This window comes from Oncorhynchus kisutch, linkage group LG9 (assembly GCF_002021735.2).
Source record: "Oncorhynchus kisutch isolate 150728-3 linkage group LG9, Okis_V2, whole genome shotgun sequence".
NCBI classification, from domain to species: domain Eukaryota; kingdom Metazoa; phylum Chordata; class Actinopteri; order Salmoniformes; family Salmonidae; genus Oncorhynchus; species Oncorhynchus kisutch.
The window spans coordinates 2,834,815-2,860,592 of NC_034182.2; the positions used below are offsets into that span (position 1 = coordinate 2,834,815).

Here is a 25,778-nt window from a genome sequence, read left to right on the forward strand (position 1 = left end):
TGCATTTTAAAGTAGTTTGTTTTCTTCTTCTTTGGCTGATTTCTCCTAACTCATAGGAATCCCCAACCAGTTGACTACTTTAAAATGGTGACCTCGATGGCAATGTCCATGCTAAAACGGTTATATCCATGATGAGTCCTCTATCTATCACTATGACAACAGGGCTCCCGAGTGGCGCAGCGGTCTAAGGCACTGCATCTCAGTGCTAGAGGTGTCACTACAGACCCAGGTTTGATTTCAGGCTGTGTTACAACCGGCAGTGATTGGAAGTCCCATAGAGCAGCACAAAATTGGCCCAGTGTTGTCTGGGTTAGGGTTTGGCCTGGGTAGGCCGTCATTGTAAATAAGAATTTGTTGTTAACTGACTTGCCTAGTTAAATAAAGGTTCAATCAAAAATGTAAAATAACCTCTGGTATAAAGTTTTTTTTTGCCAAAGTTGACGAAAATGCCACGTCTGTCCACTTATATTGTTGCATTCATAACAACCTAACCATTACAACACTTTTATTCCATCAAATAAGACTCATGTGGCAAATTAACAATTCCATTTTTTGTTAAGCAAATTCGATACTCTCATTGACCTCCATGCAAAAATTCCTCACGTCGTTAGATTGTTTTCGTGGACAGATTTTGGGCGAAGTAAAACTTCTCGCTTCACGTCTTCCTCTCTGGTAGTAATCAACACAGTCTTTTGTTCAGGCAAATGATTGAACACCCTGGTGTGAAGGAGTGAGTAGACATGAGATGGTAGCAGATGTCAGTCTGCAGTGAATGCCATGCAGGAGAAGGATCCCGACAGTGAAGAAGGTGGACTTTGTTGCATTTATAGCGCAAGTGATACATTGCACTAGTCAAACTCATAAAACATGTAACAAGTTAGACATCATTGTGAAGACGGCAAATAGAGTTCTGAATCTCCAGGACTTTACAGCAGAAATGTTACAATAAATACTGAATGAAGAGGTTCCCCCCTCCCAGGTTCTGAGCCTGTGTAGGGATCTGAATAGACATTTAAATCTGACTGAAAGAGTACAGTTTTGCGGTTTTGTTCAAGGTTCTTTATTAAGAGGATATTGAATTCACTAGCTTGAAATCACTGGCCACTTTAATAAATGGAACACTAATCAAATCAAAATTGATTTGTCACATGCACGGTATACAATAGGCCATACCTTACAGTGAAATGCTTACTTACAGTACAAGCCCTTAACCAACAATGCAGTTTTAAGAAAAATACCTGTTAAGTAAAAAAATTAGATAAGCAAAAAAATAAGAAATAAAAGTAACAAATAATTAAAGAGCAGCAGTAAAATAACAATAGTGAGGCTATGTACAGGAGGTACCGGTACAGAGTCAATATGCGTGGGCACCGGTTAGTCGAGGTAATTGAGGTAATATGTAATGTAGGTAGAGTTATTAAAGTCACTATGCATAGATAATAAACAGAGAGTAGCAGCAGCGTAAAAGGGGGGTGGGGCAATGCAAATAGACTGGGTAGCCATTTTGATTAGCTGTTCTGGAGACTTATGGCTTGGGGGTAGAAGCTGTGTAGAAGCCTCTTCGAACCAGACTTGGTGCTCCGGTAACACTTTCCGTGCGGTAGCAGAGAGAACAGTCTATGACTAGGGTGGCTGGAGTCAGACTATTTTTAGGGCCTTCCTCTGACACCGCCTGATATAGAGGTCCTGGATGGTAGGAAGCTTGGCCCTAGTGATGTACTGGGCCGTACACACTACCCTCTGTAGTGCCTTGCGGTCAGAGGCCGAGCAGTTGACATACCAGGCAGTGATGCAACCATGGTGCAGCTGTATAACTTTTTGAGGATCTGAGGACCCATGCCACATCTTTTCAGTCTGAGGGGGAATAGGTTTCGTCATGCCCTTTTCACAACTGTTTTTTTATGCTTGGACCATGATAGTTTGTTGGTGATGTGGACACCAAGGAACTTGAAGCTCTAAACCTGCTTCACTACATTCCCGTCGATGAGAATGGGGGTGTGCTCGGTCCTCCTTTTCCTGTAGTCCACAATCATCTCCTTTGTCTTGATCACGTTGAGAGAGAGGTTGTTGTCTGACCTCCTCAGAGACCTGGCCGTGTGGTGTCTAAGCTGTCTCGTCGTTGTCTGTGATCAGGCCTACCACTGTTGTGTCATCGGCAAACTTAATGATGGTGTTGGAGTCGTGCCTGGCCATGCAGTCATGAGTGAACAGGGAGTACAGGAGGGGACTGAGCACGCACCCCTGAGGGGCCCCTGTGTTGAGGATCAGCGTGGCAGATGTGTTGTTACCTACGCTTACCACCTGGGGGCGTCCCGTCAGGCGGTCAAGGATCCAGTTGCAGAGGGAGGTGTTTAATCCCAGGGTCCTTAGCTTAGTGATGAGCTTGGAGGGCACTATGGTGTTGAACGCTGAGCTGTAGTCAATGAATAGCATTCTCACATAGGTGTTCCTTTTGTACAGGTGTGACAGGGCAGTGTGGAGTGCAATAGAGATTGCATCATATGTGGATCTGTTGGGGAGGTATGCAAATTGGAGTGGGTTTAGGGTTTCTGGGATAATTGTGTTGATGTGACCCATGACCAGCCTTTCAAAGTACTTCATGGCTACAGACGTGAGTGCTACGGGTCGGTAGTCATTTAGGCAGGTTACCTTAGTGTTCTTGGGCACAGGGACTATGGTGGTTTGCTTGAAACATGTTGGTATTAGAGACTCGGACTGGAAGAGGTTGAAAATATCAGTGAAGACACTTGCCAGTTGGTCAGCGCATGCTCGGAGTACACATCCTGGTAATCCGTCTGGCCCTGCGGCCTGCGGCCTTACTCACATTGGCTATGGAGAGCGTGATCACACAGTCGTCTGGAACAGCTGATGCACTCATGCATGTTTCAGTGTTACTTGCCTCAAAGAGTGCATAGAAGTAATTTAGCTTGTCTGGTATGCAGCTCGCGTCTGTGCTTCCCTTTGTAGTCTGTAATAGTTTGCAAGCCCTGCCAGATCCGACGAGCATCGGCGCCGGTGTAGTGCGATTCAATCTTAGTCCTGTATTGACGCTTTTCCTGTTTGGTGGTTCATCTGAGGGCATAGCAGGATTTCCATTAAACTTCTGGGTTAGAGTCTCGCTCCTTGAAAGCAGCAGCTCTACCATTTAGCTCAATGCGGATGTTGCCTGTAATCCATTGCTTCTGGTAGGGGTATATACGTACAGTCACTGTGTGCACGACGTCATCGATGCACTTATTGAAGAAGCCAGTGACTGATGTGGTGTAATCCTCAATTCCATTGGAAGAATCCCGGAACATATTCCAGTCTGTGCTAGCAAAACAGTCCTGTAGCTTAAAATTTGCTTCATCTGACCACTTTTTTATTGACCGAGTCACTGGTGATTCCTGCTTTAGTGTTTGCTTGTACGCAGGAATAAGGAGGATATAATTATGGTCAGATTTGCCAAATGGAGGGCGAGGGAGAGCTTTGTACGGATCTCTGTGTGTGGAGTAAAGGTGGTCTAGAGTTTTTTTCCCCTTTGTTTGCTAATTTAACATGCTGGTAGAAATGAGGTACAACGGATTTAAGTTTCCCTGCATTAAAGTCCCCGGCCACTAGGAGTGACACCTTTGGATGTGCATTTTCCTGTTTGCTTATGGCCCTATACAGCTCATTGAGTACGGTCTTAGTGCCAGCATCGGTTTGTGGTGGTAAATAGACAGCTACAAAGAACATAGATAAAACTCTCTTGGTAGATAGTGTGGTCTACAGCTTATCATGAGATACTCAGGCGAGCAAAACCTTGAGACTTCCTTAGATATCGTGCACCAGCTGTTGTTTACAAATATACATAGACCGCCACCCCTTGTCTTACCAGAGGCTGCTGTTCTATCCTGCCAATACAGTGTACAACCCGCCAGCTGTATGTTATTCATGTTGTCGTTCAGCCATGACTCGGTGAAACATAAGATATTACAGTTTTTAATGTCCCGTTGGTAGGATATACGTGCTTGTAGCTTGTTTATTTTATTATCCAATGACTGTACGTTGGCTAATAGTACCGATGGTAAAGGCAGATTAGCCACTTGTCACCGGATCCTTACAAGGCACCCTGACCTCCTTCTGCGATATCTCCGAATGACGGGGATGAGGGACTTGTCGGGTGTCTGGAGTAAATCACTCTCGTCGACTCATTAAAGAAAAATTATTCATCCAGTACTAGGTGAGGAATTGCTGTTCTGATGTCTGGAAGCTCTTTTCGGTCATAAGAGATGGTATCAGTAACATTATGTACACAATAAGTTACAAAGAATGCGAAAAAACAAAACAAATAGCACGGTTGGTTAGAAGACCATAAAACGGCAGTCATCCCTTCAAGGCGCCATGCCTAGTGGTTAGAGCGTTAGGCCAGTGACTGAAAGGTTGCTAGTTTGACTTCCGAAGCTGACAAGGTTAGTCTGTCGATGTGCCCTTGAGGATAGTACACAACCCAAATTGCACTAGTCACTTTAATAATGTTTACATATCTTGCATTACTCATCTCATATGTATACAGTTGTGGCCAAAAGTTTTGAGAATGACAAAAATATTAATTTCCACAAAGTTTGCTGCTTCAGTGTCGTTAGATATTTTTGTCAGACGTTACTATGGAATACTGAAGTATAATTACAAGCATTTCATAACTGTCAATGGCTTTTATTGACAATTACATGAAGTTGATGCAAGGAGTTAATATTTGCAGTGTTGACCCTTCTGTTTCAAGACTTCTGCAATCCGCCCTGGCATGCTGTCAATTAACTTCTGGGCAACATCCTGACTGATGGCAGCCCATTCTTGCGTAATCAATGCTTGGAGTTTGTCAGAATTTGTGGGTTTTTGTTCGTCTCCCCGCCTCTTGAGGATCGACCACGAGTTCTCAATGGGATTAAGGTCTGGGGAGTTTCCTGGCCATGGACCCAAAATATCAATGTTTTGTTCCCTGAGACACTTAGTTATTACTTTTGCCTTATGGCAAGGTGCTCCATCATGCTGGAAAAGGCATTGTTCGTCACCAAACTGTTCCTGAATGGTTGGGAGAAGTTGCTCTTGGAGGATGTGTTGGTACCATTCTTTATTCATGGCTGTGTTCTTAGGCAAAATTGTGAGTGAGCCCACTCCCTTTGCTGAGAAGCAACCCCACACATGAATGGTCTCAGGATGCTTTACTGTTAGCATGACACAGAACTGATGGTAGCGCCCACCTTGTCTTCTCCTGGCAAGCTTTTTGACCCAAACAATCGGAAAGGGGATTCATCAGAGAAAATGACTTTACCCCAGCACTCAGCAGTCCAATCCCTGTACCTTTTGCAGAATATCAATCTGTCCCTGATGTTTTTCCTGGAGAGAAGTGGCTTCTTTGCTGCCCTTCTTGACACCAGACCATCCTCCAAAAGTTTTCGCCTCACTGTGCGTGCAGATGCACTCACACCTGCCTGCTGCCATTCCTGAGCAAGCTCTGTAGTGGTGGTGCCCTGATCCCGCAGCTGAATCAACTTTAGGAGACGGTCCTGGCGCTTGCTGGGCTTTCTTGGGTGCCCTGAAGCCTTCTTCACAACAATTGAACCGCTCTCCTTGATGTTCTTGATGATCCGATAAATGGTGGATTTAGGTGCAATCTTACTGGCAGCAATATCCTTGCCTGTGAAGCCCTTTTTGTGTAAAGCAATGATGACGGTATGTGTTTCCTTGCAGGTAACCATGGTTCCAAGCACCACCCTCCTTTTGTTATTCAAACTCAATCAGCATGACAGAGTGATCTCCAGCCGTGTCTTCATCAACACTCACACCTGTGTTAATGAGAGAATCACTGACATGATGTCAGCTGGTCCTTTTGTGGCAGGGCTGAAATGCAGTGGAAATGTTTTTGGGGGATTCAGTTCATTTGCATGGCAAAGAGGTTCTTTGCAATTAATTGCAATTTATTTGATCACTCTTCATAACATTCTGGAGTATATGCAAATTGCTATTACACAAACTGAGGCAGCAGACTTTGTGAAAATGTATATTTGTGTCATTCTCAAAACTTTTGGCCACGACTCTATACTATATTCTGAACTATTCTACTGTATCTAAGTCTATGTCGCTCTGACATTACTCGCCCATATATTTCTATATTCTTAATTTCATTCCTTTACTAGATGTGTGTGTATTGGGTATATGTTGTGAAATTGTTAGATATTACTTGTTAGATATTACTGCACTGTCGAAGCTCGAAACACAAGCATTTCGCTACACCCGCAATAACATTTTCTAAACAATTGTGTGTGACTAATGAAATTTGATTAGACTTGGATATAGTGGTATAGACTGTTCGTGACCGGTCTCACAGTCCAGCACAGTAAGTGGCGGTGTGTGCACCTGTTTTTTGTTTGCGATCCGCCAATAAAAACTCAAAGAAGAAGAACAAGGGACACCCCCACGTTAACGTCATCAGTCTGCGACACTGCCTGTCTCGAGAGTCGTGGACCCAACTCACATGTCAATGCGTGCAATTTGTATGTAACTTTTGGATCTTTATAAAGTGTTTTTGAACACTTTAGAGTTGTACATTACATTGAATGTTGTTACTAGAACGTTGTCAATAATGAGTTCTCAAATCACTTGTGTTGGATGGGTAAAGCGTGGCGTTTCGAAGGAAACACCAGATAAGGTAAGTAGCTAGCAAAATTGCCAACAAGACAGAAATTCTTCTGTGGTGTTTTCATTAGTCGGATTCCGTTGCAAAAGGGAAACCATTTACCCTAGGAACCTAACTGAAGCAAACGAAACGGGGAGGGACCTACCAGAATTTGGCCAATAGAATATCTCGTTTTCGTTGCTAAACGTTTTGCAAATGAATCCGATTAATGAATACACCCTAGCTAGCAAGCTAGTTAATACGTTCTGTTGTACATACAGCAGTTATAGTTTATAAACACCATAATTCATGCAAATAAAATGAATGGAACCAGCTAGGTGATGTCTGTTTTAACCTGTTGACACATTTTGTTACAGGTGGAGTTGAGCAAAGAAGAATTGCAACACATTATAGCAGAGGCAAAAGAACAATTGGGGTTGGTGGAGTTTTTGGATGACTTACTTGACATAACTTTGTTTGTTTGGAGGGCTTCAGAAAAGAACACTGACCTGAGTGGGACAATGAGACTGAAACTGCTATTCAAACTCAGTCAATATAGGAAATTAATTGAAATGTGTAGCTAAATGTTTGAAATACCCATTATTTCTGGACCAGCGAAGTGACTCAGAAATAATTTCCTCAATGGTGGGGGTTTCATCAAATCAAACAAGTTAAAAATTTAATTGACCCAAACATTATACATGGTGATTTCTTTTGAACTCTTGTTCAGGAATAGCAATTAATGTATTTCTGTCAATGTAAACTCGGCAAAAAAAGAAACGTCCTCTTGCTGTCCAACTGCGTTTATTATCAGCAAACTTAACGTGTAAATATTTGTATGAACATAAGATTCAACAACTGAGGCATAAACTGAACAAGTTCCACAGACATGTGACTAACGAAATTGAATATTGTGTCCCTGAACAAAGGGGGGGGGTCAAAATCAAAAGTAACTGTCAGTATCTGGTGTGGCCACCAGCTGCATTAAGTACTGCAGTGCATCTCCTCATGGACTGCACCAGATTTGCCAGTTCTTGCTGTGAGATGTTACCCCACTCTTCCACCAAGGCACCTGCAATTTCCCAGAAACTTCTGGTGGGTATGGCCCTAGCCCTCACCCCCCGATTCAACAGGTCCCAGATGTGCTCAATGGGATTGAGATCCCGGCTCTTCGCTGGCCATGGCAGAACACTGACATTCCTGTCTTGCAGGAAATCACGCATAGAACGAGCAGTATGGCTGGTGGCATTGTCATGCTGGAGGGTCATGTCATTTTGAGCCTGCAGGAAGGGTACCACATGAGGGAGGAGGATGTCTTCCCTGTAATGCACAGCGTTGAGATTGCCTGCAATGACGACAAGCTCAGTCCGATGATGCTGTGAAACACCGCCCCAGACCATGACGGACCGGATCTCCATTTCGATCCCGCTCCAGAGTACAGGTCTCGGTGTAACGCTCATTCCTTTGACGATAAACGCAAGTCCGACCATCACCCCTGGTGAGACAAAACCGCGACTCGTCACTGAAGAGCACTTTTTGCCAGTCCTGTCTGGTCCATCGATGGTGGGTTTGTGCCCATAGGTGACGTTGTTGCAGGTGAGGACCTGCCTTACAACAGGCCTACAAGCCCTCAGTCCAACCTCTCTCAGCCTATTGCGGACAGTCTGTGCACTGATGGAGGGATTGCGTTTCTGGTGTAACTCGGGCAGTTGTTGTTGCCATCCTGTACCTGTCCCGAAGTTGTGATGTTCGGATGTATCGATCCTGTGTAGATGTTACATGTGGTCTGACACTGCGAGGACTATCAGCTGTCCGTCCTGTCTCTAGCGCTGTCTTAGGAGTCTCGCAGTACGGACATTGCAATTTATTGCCCTGGCCACATCTGCAGTCCTCATGCCTCCTTGCAGCATGCCTAACAGGCTGACTACACTGCTCACATTTCAAAATACATTTAGATATCTATATTATTCAATTATTGCACCCACACTGCTCGTGCGAGCCAATGAGCGTCTGCGTTGCCAAGGGATATAATAGAAGTCAGTTCTATTTGTGATGCAGATCGCGCTGCAAGTACTGCCTCTCCCATCTCCTCATTGGTTTATAGAAGCAGGCACCCACGTGCCATCTCCTCATTGGTTATACCCGCGTGGGTGACTGACCTCATTCGTCTTTCAGTGGCGGTAATGCACTTAATTTATGAAAGTTGCCGATCGCAATATGAAGCCAAGAGAAGAAAAGGCCTTGAAGGAGGAGAGATTACTAGAAATGATTTGGTTGACCGTATTATGTGTGGATTAATTGTCGGAGTAGAGGACCTTGCATTTCAGGTAAAATAACAACTCAATGTTTAACCCAGAACAAATTAACGAGTAACAGCAAGCTAGCTAAATAGGACAAATTAGCTAGTAAGTGCAAGCTAGCTAACTAAATTGCCATATGTTTAAAGCTTTTTGACCTGTCCCCAAATTAATGTAATTGGTTCAGAGTTTGCGTTGATATTTTAACTTGCGTATTGTGATTGCGTTTGGTGTGGGGGGACAAAATAAATTAATGCACGATGGTGCACGTGTGCAGCCAGTTTGGGTTGCGTGTTAGGCACGTTCACGCAGATGAGCAGGGACCCTGGGTATCTTTCTTTTGGCGTTTTTAAGTCAGTAGAAGGGCCTCTTGTGTCCTAAGTTTTCATAACTATGACCTTAATTGCCTACCCGTCTGTAAGCTGTTAGTGACTTAACGACCGTTCCACAGGTGCATGTTCATTAATTGTTTATGGTTCATTGAACAAGCATGGGAAACGGTGTTTAAACCCTTTACAATGAAGATCTGAAGTTATTTGGATTTTTACAAATTATCTTTGAAAGACAGGGTCCTGAAAAAGGGACGTTTATTTGTGTTTACTCAGTGAACGTGTAGGTGAAGAGGAGGAGGAGGAGGATGAAGGCATGGCCAGCGGGCAGGAACAGAGTGACGAGGCAGAAGCTGTTCAGGGACAGGAGCCAGAGCAAGATGAAAATGAAGCAGGAAGGGAGGAAGCAGATGAACTAGCAACGTATGGTTTGGATAGATATGATGAGGAAGACTCGGGTAAATATAGTTTCTGCATTTGCTCTCAGATTATGTTGGATCTTAAATTCATGGGTTTTCTCTCTGTTAATATGCCAAGATTATTATAAATAATTATCTTACTGTTAATCTCTTTTTTCTGGCACAGTGACTGCCAACCTTGGTGACAGCCTTGCCGGCCTCACAGTGTTCAGTACCAATGAGGAGGATCCTTACATTACCATCAAAGACACAGTGAGTCCAGAGCTGTTTGCCAGTTCAGAGTGATGAAACATCTCACCAGTCCGGTTTGGTACCAACTAGTGGTGCATGCCAAGCATATCACATAAATGTATAAAAATATCACAAAATATATTTTATTGTCACACACCGTATAGGTGCAGTGAAATGTGTTGTTTTACAGGGTCAGCCATAGTAATACGGCGTCCCTGAAGCAAGTGCCATCGATTTTTCACCATGTCTGCTCGGGTATTCGATCCAGCGACCTTTCGGTTACTGGCCCAACCCTCTAACTGCTAGGCTACCTGCCACTTTAATAAATCCATATTGTGATTTATGACCTAATTGATGCGATACCGATAAATAGAAACAATAAGTTTATAATGTGCACCACAGTATTTTTTTTATCCTTTAAACTACTACTACTAGTTTTATTGTTGTAGCCATCAATTGTCCCATTGAACAAACTTATTTAATTTCAAACTTCACATTTCTATAGTATAGGCTACTTATCGTAATGAACGATATCAGCAAAATGCCTGCGATAAGTGGTTGGTGTTGATAATTTTCAGTTTATCGTCCCAGCTCTTCATTTCTGGTAATTCTGTGTCATTCAGACTTAGTTGTTGGCATCTTTTCTTTGTGTCTCCAGGACCAGTATGAGCGAGAGGACTTTCAAATCAAGCCCAATGATAACCTCATCATTTCAGGCAGAGCAGAGAAGGACTGCTGCAACCTGGAGATTCACGGTGAGTTGCAGAGACTGTTATTCTAACTGGCAATTTGACTCTCAGCTTAGACTTACAGAAACTCTTGCTTCACAACATCAAATAGTAACAGTGTAGACATAGTGAGTGTACAAAACATGCTCTTTCCATGACATAGACTGACAAACAAGTGGTCATAGCTTTCATCTGACGTCAAATCCACTTCAATCAGTGTAGATGGAGGAGACTGCTTGTAGAAGGATTTTTAAACCTTGGGACATGGATTGTGTGCCATTCAGAGGGTGAATGGGCAAGACAAAATATTTAAATGCCTTTTGTAGGGGTATGGTAGTAGGTGCCAGGCACAATGGTTTGTGTCAAACTACAACGCTGCTAGGTTTTTCATGAACAGTTTCCCGCGTGTATGAGGAATGGTCCATCACCCAAAGGACATCCGGCCAATTTCCCACAACATGGGCCAGCATCCCTGTGGAACGCTTTTGAAACCTTGCAGAGTCCATGCCCTGGCGAATTGAGTCTGTTCTGAGGGGGGGGTTGCAACTCAATATTATGAAGATTTTCCTGACGTTTGGTATACTCCGTGTACATGCCAGTGTAAAAACAAAGGTTGTTTTAATGAATGTATTTATTTGCCTCTGCACAGTATACAACTCCGAGGAGGAATCCCTCTATATTCACCATGACATACTCCTACCAGCCTATCCACTGTGTGTGGAGTGGCTTAACTTTGACCCTAGTCCAGAAGGCACTGGTGAGTGAATTCACTTTTTATAGTGTTGAATGGATTCTCAGATTTGACTTTGAGTTAAACTCAAACAGCAGTTTATCACAACCCGACTCTGCGGAATGGACATTCAATTCAGTGTTTTCTCAGTGTATAACATGTTGTTTTTTTACTTTACATTAACTCCATCTGTTTGTACAGGAAATTATGCGGCTGTAGGCAACATGACACCGCAGATTGACGTGTGGGACCTGGATGTGGTGGACTGCCTAGAGCCTGCCTTCACTCTGGGGAGCAAGAAGGCCTCCAAGAAGAAAAAGAAAAGCAAAAAGGTCATTTTCCCACAAGGACTTGGCTGTGGTAGTTTCTACTGTTATGTTTATGGTGTTGGTGTCTCCTCACTATGGCCCGTATCCTAACATGCAATTTGAATTTTAAGGCTGCAGCAGAGCCAGTGGAAGGTCATACAGATGCTGTACTGGACTTATCCTGGAACAAACTGGTCCGGTGAGTCATATTGGAGTTGTACCCATTACCCCTGACCCCTAGCCCCAGACCTTTCCACTTATGTCACTGTAATCACAAAGTCACCAGCGTTGTCACAAACCTACCCTCCACCTTTACTCTGTGTTGCTTATTTTTTCCACAGCAACGTCTTGGCCAGTGGGTCAGCCGACGAAACTGTGATCCTGTGGGATCTGGCACAGGGAAAGCCGGCCACAACACTGCGCAGACACACTGACAAGGTACGTGTATCCAGTCATCACAGCCTGTTTAACTTCCCATAATGGACCTACTGTAAATAAACAAAAATATGATGTGAAGTTGATTTTGGATGTAGCCTCGCCTGCTTACTTGTAATGTTGATCTCAAACATTAAAGTCAAGTCCCTTTTAGGTTCAGACATTGATGTTCCACCCCTTTGAAGCTCAGACCCTGATATCAGGATCATACGATAAGTATGTCCAATCTGAATCTGTTACATCCTCTGAAATTGTCAAATTGTCATCTCCTGTATATTGGAGGTCAGGATTGTGAATGTACAAAACTAACAAGTTTTAACCTGTCTTCTTCCTCTGGCCAGGTCGGCAATCCTGTATGACTGCCGCAGCCCGGACAGCAGCCATCGCACTTGGAGGTTTAGCGGGCAGGTGGAAAGGGTTGCCTGGAACCACTTCTCGCCCTGCAACTTCCTGGTAAGCTGCCCTCTCGCCACCTCTCAAATAGCATATTGGCTAACATTCACATGGAAAATGCTTGGTGCACTTTACTGTTTCCACTCTCACTGATATTTGGCTGTGTTTTAGGCGAGCACAGAGGACGGCTTTGTTTACTGTTTGGACGCACGCTCGGACAAGCCAGTGTTTACGCTAAGGGCACATGACGGAGAGGTGTCAGGTGGGTGTGGTCACAGGCCAATTTCTGCCTCTAGCCCCTACCCCTTCATATTCAGACTTTAAAATACTGGATGAGTACTGGTACACAAACATGGCATTCAAGGTCAGGGAAACAGAATTGAAGTCAGTTGTCTCTGGCCCTGTAGGCTTGGACCTTAGCAGCCAGATCCGGGGATGCTTGGTCACCTCGTCAGCAGACAAACACGTCAAGATTTGGGACATCTTGGGGAACAAGCCCAATTTAGTTCACACCCGGGACATGAAAATGGTAATGATGGTTTCTGTCGCTGTAATCATTGCCATGTCATTGCAATAAGATCCATCATGTTTCTAACAGCGAATGTTTGGATGTGTGTTGTATATGTGGCTGTTGCGGTGAAATGCTCCCTTTCTGTTGATTAGGGGGTGCTGTTCTGTGCAGCGTGCTGTCCTGACATGCCCTTTGTATATGCCTTTGGAGGACAGAGGGATGGCCTGCGGGTTTGGGACATAAGTGATGTGGCAGCAGGTACAGTTTCAATGTCATTACCTTCTGCTCTAGGCCTGACAAGGAGCCGAGTCTATCACTTATTTTCTTTTTGTTCCAGAAAAATATATATATTTTGAATATGGCAACTAGCTTTTACTTTTTTAATCAATCAACCAAATGTATTTATAAAGCCTTTTTTTACATTATCAGATGTCACAAAGTGCTGTACAGAAACCCAGCCTAAAACCCCGAACAGCAAGCAAGCAATGCAGATGTAGAAGCACAGTGGCTATGATAAACTACCTGTTCTATACAGAGGGATAGTATCTCTCTCCCTCTGTATTGAACATCTATTTATTATGGGCTTTGACTGTTATGTTTATATAGCTATCATCTCTCCTGCTTGGTAGTCGAGTCGTGGGTTTGTGTGTCTGCTTGGCCACTGAGGTGTTAGATCAGTAGCTGATGGTTATCAACATTGTGTGTACGTGACTGAGTATGTTCAGACTTTCTTTGCGTGCCATCCATGTATGTGCTGTCTCCAGTCGCTGAGGTGTTTGGCAATCGGGAGCGGTTGGTGGCAACCACAGCGCCTGAGGCATCCAGCAGTACTTCCTCCACAGCAGATATGGAGCTTTCCTAGTGAGCCACTCTGGACCAACTTCCAATCAACATAGAGCGACACCTTGGACTCACACAGAGAGATCCACATAGCCAAAGACTTTGTCAACCTGGGACCAAGAAGGCACTTCAAGAACATTGCCAGAGCTGTGGAGGGACTTTCTCTCATCAAACTTTTCTTCTAAAACAGATCTCCTAATAGTTAAGCGCCACACAAATATTTGTTTTGGGAGCTAAAATGTCTTTGCAACAAGGAAGATCAATATTTATCAGAATGTTTGTCAAAATAATTCAATATTTGTTTTTGACTAACAATCAATAAAATAACTATTGAAATGTGATTTTGAAGGCACTGGTATCTGGTTTAGTGTCATCAATGATTATTTGTGCAGGACTTTGCTAATCTTGCCCCCCCCCCCCCCCCCCAGAATAAACTATGTATTATGTCAGTGACATTCCTGCATTGGTTAAATTAGAAATGTGTGAAATCTGAAATACCTTCTCAAACATTTACTGAAAGGCCCATCCAGGTAAAATGGTAAAGAAATACGGTTTTGCCCAACTTGTGATAAATATACAATACCGGTCAAAAGTTTGGACACACCTACTCATTCTAGTGTTCTCTTTGTTTTTACTATTTTATACATTGTAGACTAATAAGTAGCCACACTTTGCCTTGACAGCTTTGTACACTCTTGGTATTCTCAACCAGCTTCATGAGGTAGTCACCTGGAATGCATTTCAATTAACAAGTGTGCCTTAATTTGTGGAATTTCTTTCCTTAATGTGTTTGAGCCAATCAGTTGTTGTGACAAGGTAGGGGTGGTATACAGAAGATAGCCCTATATGGTACAAGTCCATATGGCAAGAACAGCTCAAATAAGCAATGAGAAACGATAGTCCATTCCTTTAAGACATGAAGGTCAGTAATGTGGAGATTTTCAAGAACTTTAAAAGATTCTTCAAGCGCTATGATGAAACTGGCTCTCATGAGGACCGCCACAGGAAAGTAAGACCCTGAGTTACCTCTGCTGCAGAGGATAAGTTCATTAGAGTTAACTGCGCTTCTGAAATTGCAGCCCAAATAAATGCTTCACCGGGTTCAAGTAACAGAAACATCTCAACATCAACTGTTCAGAGGAGATTGCGTGAATCAGGCTTTCATGGTTGAATTGCTGCAAAGAAACCACTACTAAAGGACACCAATAAGAACAAGAGACTTGCTTGGGCCAAGAAACACGAGCAATGGACATTAGACAGGTAGGAAATCTGTCCTTTGGTCCAAATTTGAGATTTTTGGTTCGAACCGCCTTGTCTTTGTGAGACACAGAGTAGGTGAACGGATGATCACTGCATGTGTAGTTCCTTCCGTGAAGCATGGAGGAGGTGGTGTGGGGGTGCTTTGCTGGTGACATTGATTTATTCAGAATTTAAGGCACACTTAACCAGCATGGCTACCAAAACATTCTGCAATGATACACCATCCCATCTGGTTTGCGCTTAGTGGGACTATCATTTGTTATTCAACAGAACAATGGCTCAACACACCTCCAGGCTGTGTAAGGGCTATTTGACCAAGAAGGAGAGTGATTAAGTGCTGCATCAGATGACCTGGCCTCCACAATCACCTGACCTCGATCCAGTTGAGATGGTTTGGGATGAGTTGGACTGTAGAGTGAAAGAAAAGCAGCCAACAAGTGCTCAGCATATGTGGGAACTCCTTCAAGATTGTTGAAAAGCATTCCAGATGAAGCTGGTTGAGAGAATGCCAAGGTTGTGCAAAGCTGTCAAAGCAAAGGGTGGCTACTTTGAAGAATCTAAAATAAACAAATCAAAATATGTTTTATAACACTCTTTTGGTTACTACATGATTCCATATGTTTTATTTCATCACTTTGATGTCTTCACTATTATTCTACAATGTAGAAAATATTAAAAATAAAGAAAAGGAAAGGAGAACAATCTTTTTTTATCATATGCATGTGTTTGAGGAAGCTTTTATCTGGGAATTGAGCATTACCAGCTCTATAACCAGGGGCAACAGAGACTGATCCTCCTCTCTGGGTAGTCTGGCCAGTAGATGGAGTGGTCTACTCCAAAAATAAACACACTCCCAGAAGTATCCCTCCAGCGATACTGGACTCGAGTCACTGGCACTGCCCTCAGCAGATGTCTCTGTTGAATGATGCGGCACTGGGGCCAGCTGGAGTGGGACGACCGCACCATCCTTCGTGAGGCTGCGTTGACCTCTTCCACAGAGAAGGTGCTAATGGGACACACCTTTTGGCCCAAGCCATTGTGGAGGATCTCCCCTATGGCATGGGAAATCCTCTCCTCTGGGATACCGCCTGGGACACCTAGCAGGTACCTGTCGAGACGACAGCGGTAGTCCACCCGCAGCTCTTTGAAGTAGCACAGCTGACCATTTCCCACGCACATCTCACAGCAAACCCGGCCCAGAGACATGCAGGACATGCAGGGCACCATCTTCTCACCCTTGCACTCTCTGCAGGGCTTTTTGGTGCCCCTGCCTCGCCCATGGCACACAGGGCAGCGCACCCTAGTAGAGGCACAGCAGGCCTTGCACATAACCCACTTCTGCTCCTGGCAGTAAGAGCACCCGGTCACTCGGTCTGTGTGAATCAGCCTGTAATTTAACACCTGGTTGTGGAACATCTTGGCCGGGGTCACAGGCACCTTCCAGGGTTGTGGCTCCTGTACTTCCCCTGCTGGTTTTGGAGACACTGGTGCTTTGGAAGTTTTGCATTGCGGTTCAAATCTTAAGCACACAGACCTGTGCTCTGTAAATGTTTCCAGTCTGTAACAGTATGCAACCTCATGGGTTATGCCAGTGATGACCATTCCTCTGGCTGCAGTGGGTGAAAGGAGCGGTTTGTTTCGCACCCAGTCAACAAGAACATCACGGATCGTCTGTTCTGGCAGAGGAGACAGGATGAATGGGTTAAAAACCTCTGGCTGAAGTTTCACTGATACCTTTGCCTTCCCCTCCTCCATTGGTGGTGGAACTGTGGAGTACTCAGAGGGATCCAGTATGAGGTCACATCGGTAACCCTTTCGATGTTCAGTTGCCATTATATGGAGGTTAAGAGCAATGCTGTAACTTGAGTTTCATGTTAATGAATTAGCAAAATGTTCATATCCCATTATTTCTCAGTTTACTCTATTCCAATTCTAAAATGATATTTATGATGTCATAATGTATTTATACAAATGTGAAAAATACTTTTTCCCCAAATACATTTGACAGTTAAACTGTCCCAGTTCTTTTGTTTTTGTATTTTTACTTTGGCTTTACTAAAGAAAAAGGATTTGTTCATAAAGGTTTGTACAACGGAACAAACGTGTATGGTTCACGTATGAACACGGAATTATTTCCTTGTAGTACATACACGGAAATATTTCCATGTAACCTAAATACAACATTTTTGATGAGCATGGCAACTACAGGTCATTTAAATAGGTTGAGTTCTTTATTTACACGGTTTTCAACTGTTAATCAACTGAAACACTGCACAGGTGAGTACTGTCGATTGTAAAACTTGCAAGATTAAGGAACGCGTTTTGTGAACACATCACATCTAAAGTGCTGAAAGGATTTTGTCAGCTAACTATCTAGTTAATGTTAGCGCACATATATTAGCAAGCATTTCTGAGGCAGAGAACCCAGCTGGCTAGCAATCTTGTGACTGTAGCTTGGCAGTTATTAATCACATCATACTGTACCTTTTGATTTATGTAAACCAATATATCCACAACAGGCGTTGTGCCTGTCCTTCACAAGTCAACTATCCGTGGACCTTCCATTGATGATGATTGGTAAGTAACGTTAGATGGCTTGCTACGTAGCCTTTTTTTATAGTAAATCATCATTTTGTAACTGTGTGTATTGCGACGACTTTGTTCATTTCTTGTCACCTTCATTGCAGTAAGGTGGAAATTGGTGTGACATCTGATGGGAAGACCATAGTGTGCTACCATCCCTCTGAGGATGTTCCTTATGAATTTACCCAGGTAAGAAATTAGAATTTGGATTTGCCGATACTGACGTTAACAGAGATGATGAGGAAAAGGAAACATTTAAATACTGTAAATACTGCATTTGCAAACACAATACGCCCTGCAGATTGATCTGTGAAATCATGATGTCTGTGGGAGGCTGAGTTTTACTTGCCAGCAATATGCCCCTTTTCTCAACATGCTGGCTATTAAACGGCAAAATAAGCCCTGCGATTTAGGTTGAAAAACAGCATAAATGGTCTTTGATTGTTATGGCTTTCGTATGTATTTGTGACACTGTAGCCCATTCTACGGCCAGACCCCCTGACCAATCCGGCAGAGACACATGACCAGGTGCTGAAGGCCCACCTCGGAAGGGAGGTGCTGCAGAACAAACAGGGCCCCACCATCGAGGAGCTCAGCAAAATGTTTCACACCACCAAGCACTGCTGGTACCCTGTGGGACAGTAAGTACACCTTCTATGATTGAATCACTTTAGTGATAGTACTGACTATCTAAATTATGAAGAGATACTCAGAAGGAGAAAATTATGTTGATGATTGCTCAAAGCAGGGCAATAGATGCCACACCCGTTCCATATTAAATATTGGTACTGAACTCACATGGCACATCCTTAGTATTAAAGGCCCAGTGCAGTCAAAAATGTAATGTCTTGAGTTTTATATATATATTTACATACTGATGTTGGAAGAATGCTGTGAAAATGATAATGCTCTTTTAGTGTAAGAGAGCTGTTTGAAAAGGTCATCTGAAATATCAGCCTGTTTTGGCCTGCTTGGTGACATCACCAGGTAGTAAATGAGTTAATAGACCAATATGTCTCTGCCAATAACGAGGCTTCAGATTTCCCCTCCCCCACTCCGACAGTTCTAGCAAAATTCTTGCTTGAGAAATTGCTCTTGCTAAGAAACTATTTTTTGTTTGTTTTTGACTATTTTGATTGAAAGTAATCCCAGTAGGGTACATAATTGTTACCCAGAAATGATTTGATATTGAGAACGTTTGCATTGGGCCTTTTAAGTATCCAAAATGTACCTTAAGTTGCTAATTTGTAAATTCATGTAATGCTAATGTATTGAGTGAGAAACTGGCATGAAGCTGGGTAAAATCCTCACTCAGTCCTTTTTAAAATCACCTATAGAGGGAATTCGCAAAGTATTCAGACCCCTTCCCTTTTTCCACATTTTGTTACATTACAGCCTTATTCTAAAATTGAGAAATAAATACATTTTATCCATATTCACACAATACCCCATAATGACAGTGAAAACAGGTTTTTAGAAATGTTTGCACATTTTTATTAAAATTAAAAAACATAAACCTTATGTAAATAAGACCCTTTCCTATGGCACTCGAAATTGAGCTCCGGTGCATTCTGTTTCCCTTGATCATCCTTGAGATGTTTCTACTGCTTGATTGGAATCCACCTGGGGTAAATTCAATTGATTGGACATGATCTGGAAAGGAACACACCTGTCTATATAAGGTTGACAGTGCATGTCACAGTCAACAGTGCATGTCAGTGCAAAATCCAAGCCATGAGGTCGAAGGATTTGTCCGTAGAGCTTCGAGACAGTATTGTGTCAAGGCACAGATCTGGGGAAGGATACCTAAACATTTCTGCAGCATTGAACGTCCCCAAGAACACAGTGGCCTCCATCATTCTTAAATTGAATAAGTTTGGAACCACCAAGACTCTTCCTAGAGCTGGCCGCTCGGACCTAACTGAGCAATCGGGGGAGGCGGCCTTAGTCAGGGAGGTGACCAAGAACCCAATGGTCACTCTGCCAGAGCTCTAGAGTTCCTATGTGGAGAAAGGAGAACCTTCCAGAAGGACAACTATTTTTGCAGCACTCCACCAATCAGGGCTTTATGGTAGTGGCCAGACGGAAGCCACTCCTCAGTAAAAGGCACATGACAGTCCGCTTGGAATTTGCCAAAAGGTACTTAAATGACTCTGACTATGAGAAACAAGATTCTCTGGTCTGATGAAACCAAGATTAAACTCTTTGGCCTGAATGTTAAGCGTCTCGTCTGGAGGAAACCTGGCACCATCCCTACGGTGAACCATGGTAGTGGCCGAATCATGCTGTGGGGATGTTTTTCAGCGGCAGGGACTGGGAGACTGAGGATTGAGGGAAAGATGAACGGAGCAAAGTATAGAGAGATCCTTAATGAAAATCTGCTCCAGAGTGCTCAGGACCTCAGACTGGGGTGAAGGTTCACCTTCCAACAGGACAACGACTCTAAGCACACAGCCAAGACCATGCAGGAGTGGCATCGGGACAAGTCTCTGAATGTTCTTGAGTGGCCCAGACAGACCCCAGACTTGAACCCGACCAAACATCTCTGGAGAGACCTGAACATCACTGTGCAGCGACGCTCCCTATCCAACCTGATAGAGCTTGAGAGGATCTGCAGAGAAGAATGGGAGAAACTTCCCAAATATGTGTGCCAAGCTTGTAGCGTCATACCTAAGTAGACTCGAGGCTATAATCGCTGCCAAAGGTGCTTCAACAAAGTATTGAGTAAAGGGTCTGAATACTTATGTAAATGTGATTGATCTGGTTTTTATTTTTAATTACATTTGCAAAGATATCTAAAAACCTGTTTTCACGTTGTCATTATGGGGTATTGTGTGTAGATTGAGAGATTTAACATTTAATTAATTTCGGAATAAGGATGTAACAAAATGTGGAAAAAGTCAAAGGGTCTGAATACTTTCCGAATCCACTGTATATTGAAAATTGTAACTTTTGTTCCTTTTTTTTCTTAGGTACCATACACGACGCAGAAAACGAGATCCTCCAAAAGACAGATAGTTGTTAAGGAGTTTCTTACCTTCAGAATCATTTATACCTTACAGAATTATTAGCTTGGCTCAACCCCCAAATCCCAAACTGTTTTTGTGTGCAATTATTTGTGCTGTAAAATAAAATAAAATAAACACATCTGTAGTTACGCACTTCTGTTTTGAAGCAGATTACCAAAACTGTCAGTGAAATATATATTTTCCCTATTTGCTGAATACCTTTTATTTCATGAAATTTTGGGACATTGTTAAGGTATCTGCATGTTATTGTGGAGGAAGAAGGAGAACACTGCAATAGCGGCGTAGCGGGAGAAAGAAAAGGCTGCAACTGGGACTCAAACTTTGGCTCCTACTGTGCAGAACAATATTACATTGATTGTGACTGACCATTATTACGATAATTTCAATTCAGTCTATGTATTTTAAATTTTTGGGATTCAAAGAAATTACAATAAAGAGTACGTTCATATTTCTAGTCTTTTCTCTAAGATTTTGAAAGCACCCATTCCTGGAACATGAAGTTCGTTTAATTGAAATATGTTCACGCTGGTCATTGACCAAAATACATTTCCCAGCATTCACATCCCGTCAGAGGCCAACACCATTCACCGGAAAGCGTGTTTTTTTCGGCGACGAAGGAGTGAACATACAAAAATACTGTATACAGTAAAACAAGATGGCAGGACTACCCCGCAGGATTATAAAGGTAATTCCAAAAACCACATGCAATAAATAGTTCACAAGCCGTAGTTCGGTCCCCTTTGAGTTGCGAAGAAAAATACGACTAGGCACGTGCATTGCCATGTATTTGCTAGCTAACGTTACTTCCGTTAGCTAGGTACCGTATGTCTCAGGCTCAGCCCCAAGTCAGATGAATGTTTGGTCAAATGTATTAACCTTCCTGCAGAGTATGGCCCAAGTCTACTTAATTGCCTATGTGTTGAAAGTAATAATTTTCTTAATGTACATCTATTGAAGTAACCTTGCTATGGTCTCAAGTTAGCGATCTGAGCAATGACCCTCGACTGGCACTTCTAGCTAACGTTAGCAACGTACATACAGCTAGCAAATTTAGCTAGTTAGATATTGATGGAACTTGCTATACTACTAGACTCCAGAGTATGTATTATAAACTCAAATTTACTTGCTTGTTTTACTGTGTATGAAAGTGCTTTGGGTAGCAAAGCTAACTTGGCTGTGGTACAGAAGCCGGTGGCAGTGCAGGTATTTCTCTCAAACTGTGTCTAGGCCCAATGAGCAGGATCAGGATATCTTGTTGGTCTTGCAGGAGTTCTGTATCAGAAATGAAGAGACATGGGACAATAGTTTGTCATACATATACTAGGTGGCTGCAAAAACAAATGTTTGACAGAAACATTCAATTTATCAGCCTACTCAACTGGCCTAACTTACTGACTTGCCTAGTTGTTGAATAAAAAAACTGAGAAGAGAAACATTTACAGTGGTGTTATGGTGTACATGGGCCTATCAGTGAGTTATATTTGAAAGTTATAGATAATACATTTATTTCCATCAGAATGACAGTCATACCATGAAGATGTTACATGTTGGTTCTCACTAGGCCTCAGACATAATTCACAAAAAAAGACTTTGCAGCTAGTCCACCTCCAGGCATGTAATTATTGTTATATATTTTGTTTGTTTAACCTTTTATTTAACTGCAATAGAATGTATCCTATGAGCTCTTAGCTGAGGATCTAAAACACTGCGTGAGTGTTTTGTGCTCTTGAAAGAGACAAGGCAGAGTGATTGTTCATTGGCCCTAAAAAGTTCAGAAACAGAATCTCAAACCTGTTCTTGAATGTATGGATGGCTGTCCTTGCACCAAAACATAGTTGTCCAAAACCTTGGTCACTATGGACCCTGACCTGACATCTGGTTGTTGGCGCTTATCTGTCTCGCTACATCTGTAGCGCATTCTGCTTGAGACAATTTAAACTGGGTTCACTTCGAACATGGCACGTTTCTGTTTGCATGTGTTTGTCTATCTACCTGCATGTCTCGATCTGTATCTCTGTCCGTGTTCAGGAGACTCAGCGTTTGCTGGCCGAACCCGTTCCTGGAATAAAGGCAGAGCCTGATGAGGCGAATGCACGCTACTTCCATGTGGTGATTTCAGGGCCCCAAGACTCCCCTTTCGAAGGAGGCACCTTTAAACTTGAACTGTTTCTGCCAGAAGAATATCCCATGGCAGCTCCCAAAGTGCGATTCATGACCAAAATCTACCACCCCAATGTGGACAAGCTGGGTAGGATATGCCTAGACATCTTGAAAGGTGAGTTATCCAGATTCAGTTATCATTGGTCAGAGTCATGACCTGACTCAAAGTATGACTCCTTCCTCCACCATTTTCTTTTTCTCTCACAGATAAGTGGTCCCCAGCTTTGCAGATCCGCACAGTGCTGCTATCAATCCAAGCATTATTAAGCGCTCCTAACCCTGATGACCCACTTGCAAACGATGTTGCAGAGCAGTGGAAATCAAACGAAGCCCAAGCCATTGAGACAGGTGAGACAGCGCACGCACGTGTCATGTTCATGTTTAAAGTGAACCCAGTTTAAATTCTCACCCCTTGACACGTAAATTATTTTGCATCCTCTGATCAAGAGTACCTATCGCTGAATGTGAACAAAGCCTGGTTTTAAACAGAGGCAGTGTGTGTGAGAAGGAACCAATTACTTACTGCTCTTGTAGTGCTCTTCACTTTAGCCTCCTAAATTGTCACTGCAGGTCAAATCAATTCAGAGATAGCAAGACATTCCTTCAAGAAGAATGCTAATACCTGTAGTTAATGAACCCCCTCTCTGTGCACCTTGCAGCTCGGACATGGACCAGGCTTTACGCGGGAAACAGCATTGAGGTATAGAAGAAAACAGACGGGCACTGGATGTTAACACAACCAAGATGATCTCCTTTATTTGCATTTAAAGGACAGTCTTAGACAAAAAAAAACGAGATAAAAGTAAGCAAAAAAACTGTAAAGAATATATTTAAAAGAAAACAAAACTACTGCAGCCCTCTGGTAATTTTATGGCACATAGCAATGTGTTTTGTCTTTGTCCTGGCTCACTGCTCGAATGCATGGACAGAGGCTGATGCTCAACCACAGTTTTCTGTTTGTCTGGGGGGGGGGGGGGGGGGGGGGTGAACGATAAGTCTCGGTCATACAGTCATACAATGGGTCAGTTTAGTCAAAGGTCAATAAACTGAGGGAGTTAGTGACACAGCCACCACATACCCACCCATTTGAAAATGTCCTCTTGAGGTTATGCCACCTAGCCCCTTGTTGAATTTAGAGTAACCTTTGTTTCCCTCAGACAGTTGAAGTTGTGGGTTCGGAAGTCCTGTGTTTGCAAGCCCTTGGCAGAAGCTCAGATTAGGGAGGTGAGCGTGTCGGTTATGACTTCCTTCTGGGGAGAAAGGCGTTCTTTTCATTTTCTTTTAATGTTATTTTAATATAATTTTTTCTCCTATGATACTTCATTAAAAGCATGTACTTAACCAAGCTCAGAACATGACTGTTCTAACAAATTAGATCCGTATTGATACTGAGAAGTATCACTTTCGGGTTGTTGATGGGGGGGGGGGGGGGGTGTACACCCAATTCTGACATGAAACAACGAGGCATGAAATACTATCATTGTCACTTCATTGCTGAGATCCACACAGACTTGTTGCTTCTGTACTTATTTTCTGTAAATGTTATGTTGTAGTAAAAATATTTTTGTTATGCCATTTTGTTTGATCTCTTTCTTGCTAGCACTGCACCTACATATTCTGGTAGGTGGTGTTTCATTGCTTTTCCCATACTCTGTCCTCACCCTTGTCTTTTCCACAATTCTCTACTGCAAGTGTATCCAGCATTTAGTTCAACCAGCATTCTGAAAGAGGGGAGAAAGTCAGAGAATGTCTAATTTATTTATCTTTTTCTAAGGGATTTAGAATGAAAAATCAATGATGATTCGTCATCTAAGCGTCTGGCCTTTAGATTGAGAATGGCTTCCATGTCTCTGGTTAATTCACTCTTCATGTGAAAAAGGCAAAGAGAATCGTGTATTACCGGTGTCTGAAATGATATGGGAAAATAAACCAATGCATTTGCATTTGTGGCTCCTGTAAATAAAATAAGTTGAGTAAGACTCCTGTGAATGTGTCTGTGTGCTGTTGTGTATCTGGCTAAGGGGACGTGACTCACTTGTTTTGTTTATTGACACGCTTGCTCTGTCTGCGTAGATGGGTACCTGTATGTCAGGCCATGCTTGTCTTTAGGGGCCAGTATCTCACAATGGTTTTATTGTCCTGTCTTTATATGGCAACAGTGAGCCACACAGTGGGGGTCATTCTATGTAAATCTTGGCTTTTTAACCAAAACGTAGATAATAGTTAACACCCCTTAACATTGTAAATCACCATAAATGACAGCTTAATGCATTTTAATTTGTTACTACATTCCCCAAATTATCCCTTCTTCCCTTTTTGTCACTGGTGTTACATATATTTTAATGACAATTCATGCTTTCCATGTAATTTGACCATTTAATTTGCATATATAATTGAAGACAAGGTTAATGATAATATTAAGAAAATGTTTTGATTAGTAATTTACTTTAAACAATATACTTTTTTTACAACACCACTGACAAATTTGCAGGCAAGATGGCATAGCTGTCGATCACAGTAGCTCAAACCACACTTAAATTGTAAATAAATCACGTAACCGTGTCTATTGACACACCTGTGCATCAATTTAAGTAATAATAAAAAAATCCCCATCAAAATCTGTCAATTTAAGGCATATCTGTTTTATTGCATGGGCTGCGTCTCAATATACGGCGTCCACCTATGTCGGCCTTCCACATCTGCGGTAGAAGGTGGCCGAGCTACAGCTGTGTTTGTAAATTATTGTAATCAACTTTCCTTTCCTTTTACTATAAACTGTGTAACACTCCGATACTTATTGTGTAGTAGTTCTGAAGTAGCACTCATTAGCCAAAAGCGGTCCCTGTGGTGTCATTGCTCTCTCGCTCTGCTGTGTGCATCTTCCTAGA

At 42.7% G+C, this 25,778-nt stretch overlaps 3 protein-coding genes across 6 annotated transcripts; all 3 read left to right on the forward strand.

Moving 5' to 3' along the window:
- The first annotated feature begins 6,362 nt into the window (after positions 1-6,362).
- LOC109896567 (periodic tryptophan protein 1 homolog) lies at positions 6,363-14,199 on the forward strand. Of its 4 annotated transcripts, XM_031831504.1 has the most exons (16): positions 6,363-6,515; positions 6,641-6,670; positions 7,015-7,073; positions 9,540-9,721; positions 9,849-9,934; positions 10,572-10,668; positions 11,291-11,398; positions 11,573-11,703; positions 11,811-11,878; positions 12,021-12,117; positions 12,269-12,330; positions 12,456-12,567; positions 12,679-12,769; positions 12,915-13,036; positions 13,171-13,276; positions 13,783-14,199. In XM_031831504.1, the coding sequence occupies exons 4-16, from the start codon at positions 9,580-9,582 to the stop codon at positions 13,878-13,880; spliced, it is 1,320 nt and encodes a 439-aa protein (XP_031687364.1). In that variant the 5' UTR covers positions 6,363-6,515; positions 6,641-6,670; positions 7,015-7,073; positions 9,540-9,579; the 3' UTR covers positions 13,881-14,199. The 4 variants fall into 4 exon arrangements, with proteins under 4 accessions (XP_031687364.1, XP_020346405.1, XP_031687362.1 ...); XM_020490816.2 differs by having other exon boundaries at positions 6,423-6,670; XM_031831502.1 differs by lacking the exons at positions 6,363-6,515; positions 6,641-6,670; positions 7,015-7,073 and adding an exon at positions 8,830-8,964.
- Positions 14,200-17,256: 3,057 nt separating this feature from the next.
- Positions 17,257-21,178, forward strand: LOC109896363 (39S ribosomal protein L42, mitochondrial-like). Its single transcript, XM_020490609.2, has 5 exons — positions 17,257-17,395; positions 17,638-17,695; positions 17,806-17,890; positions 18,179-18,342; positions 20,674-21,178. Exons 1-5 carry the CDS (start codon positions 17,308-17,310, stop codon positions 20,717-20,719), a joined length of 441 nt encoding a protein of 146 aa, XP_020346198.1. The 5' UTR covers positions 17,257-17,307; the 3' UTR covers positions 20,720-21,178.
- A 102-nt stretch (positions 21,179-21,280) lies between these two features.
- Positions 21,281-24,875, forward strand: LOC109896568 (ubiquitin-conjugating enzyme E2 N). The gene is made up of 4 exons (XM_031831506.1): positions 21,281-21,415; positions 22,759-23,005; positions 23,098-23,238; positions 23,550-24,875. Exons 1-4 carry the CDS (start codon positions 21,386-21,388, stop codon positions 23,594-23,596), a joined length of 465 nt encoding a protein of 154 aa, XP_031687366.1. The 5' UTR covers positions 21,281-21,385; the 3' UTR covers positions 23,597-24,875.
- The last annotated feature ends 903 nt before the right edge of the window (positions 24,876-25,778 follow it).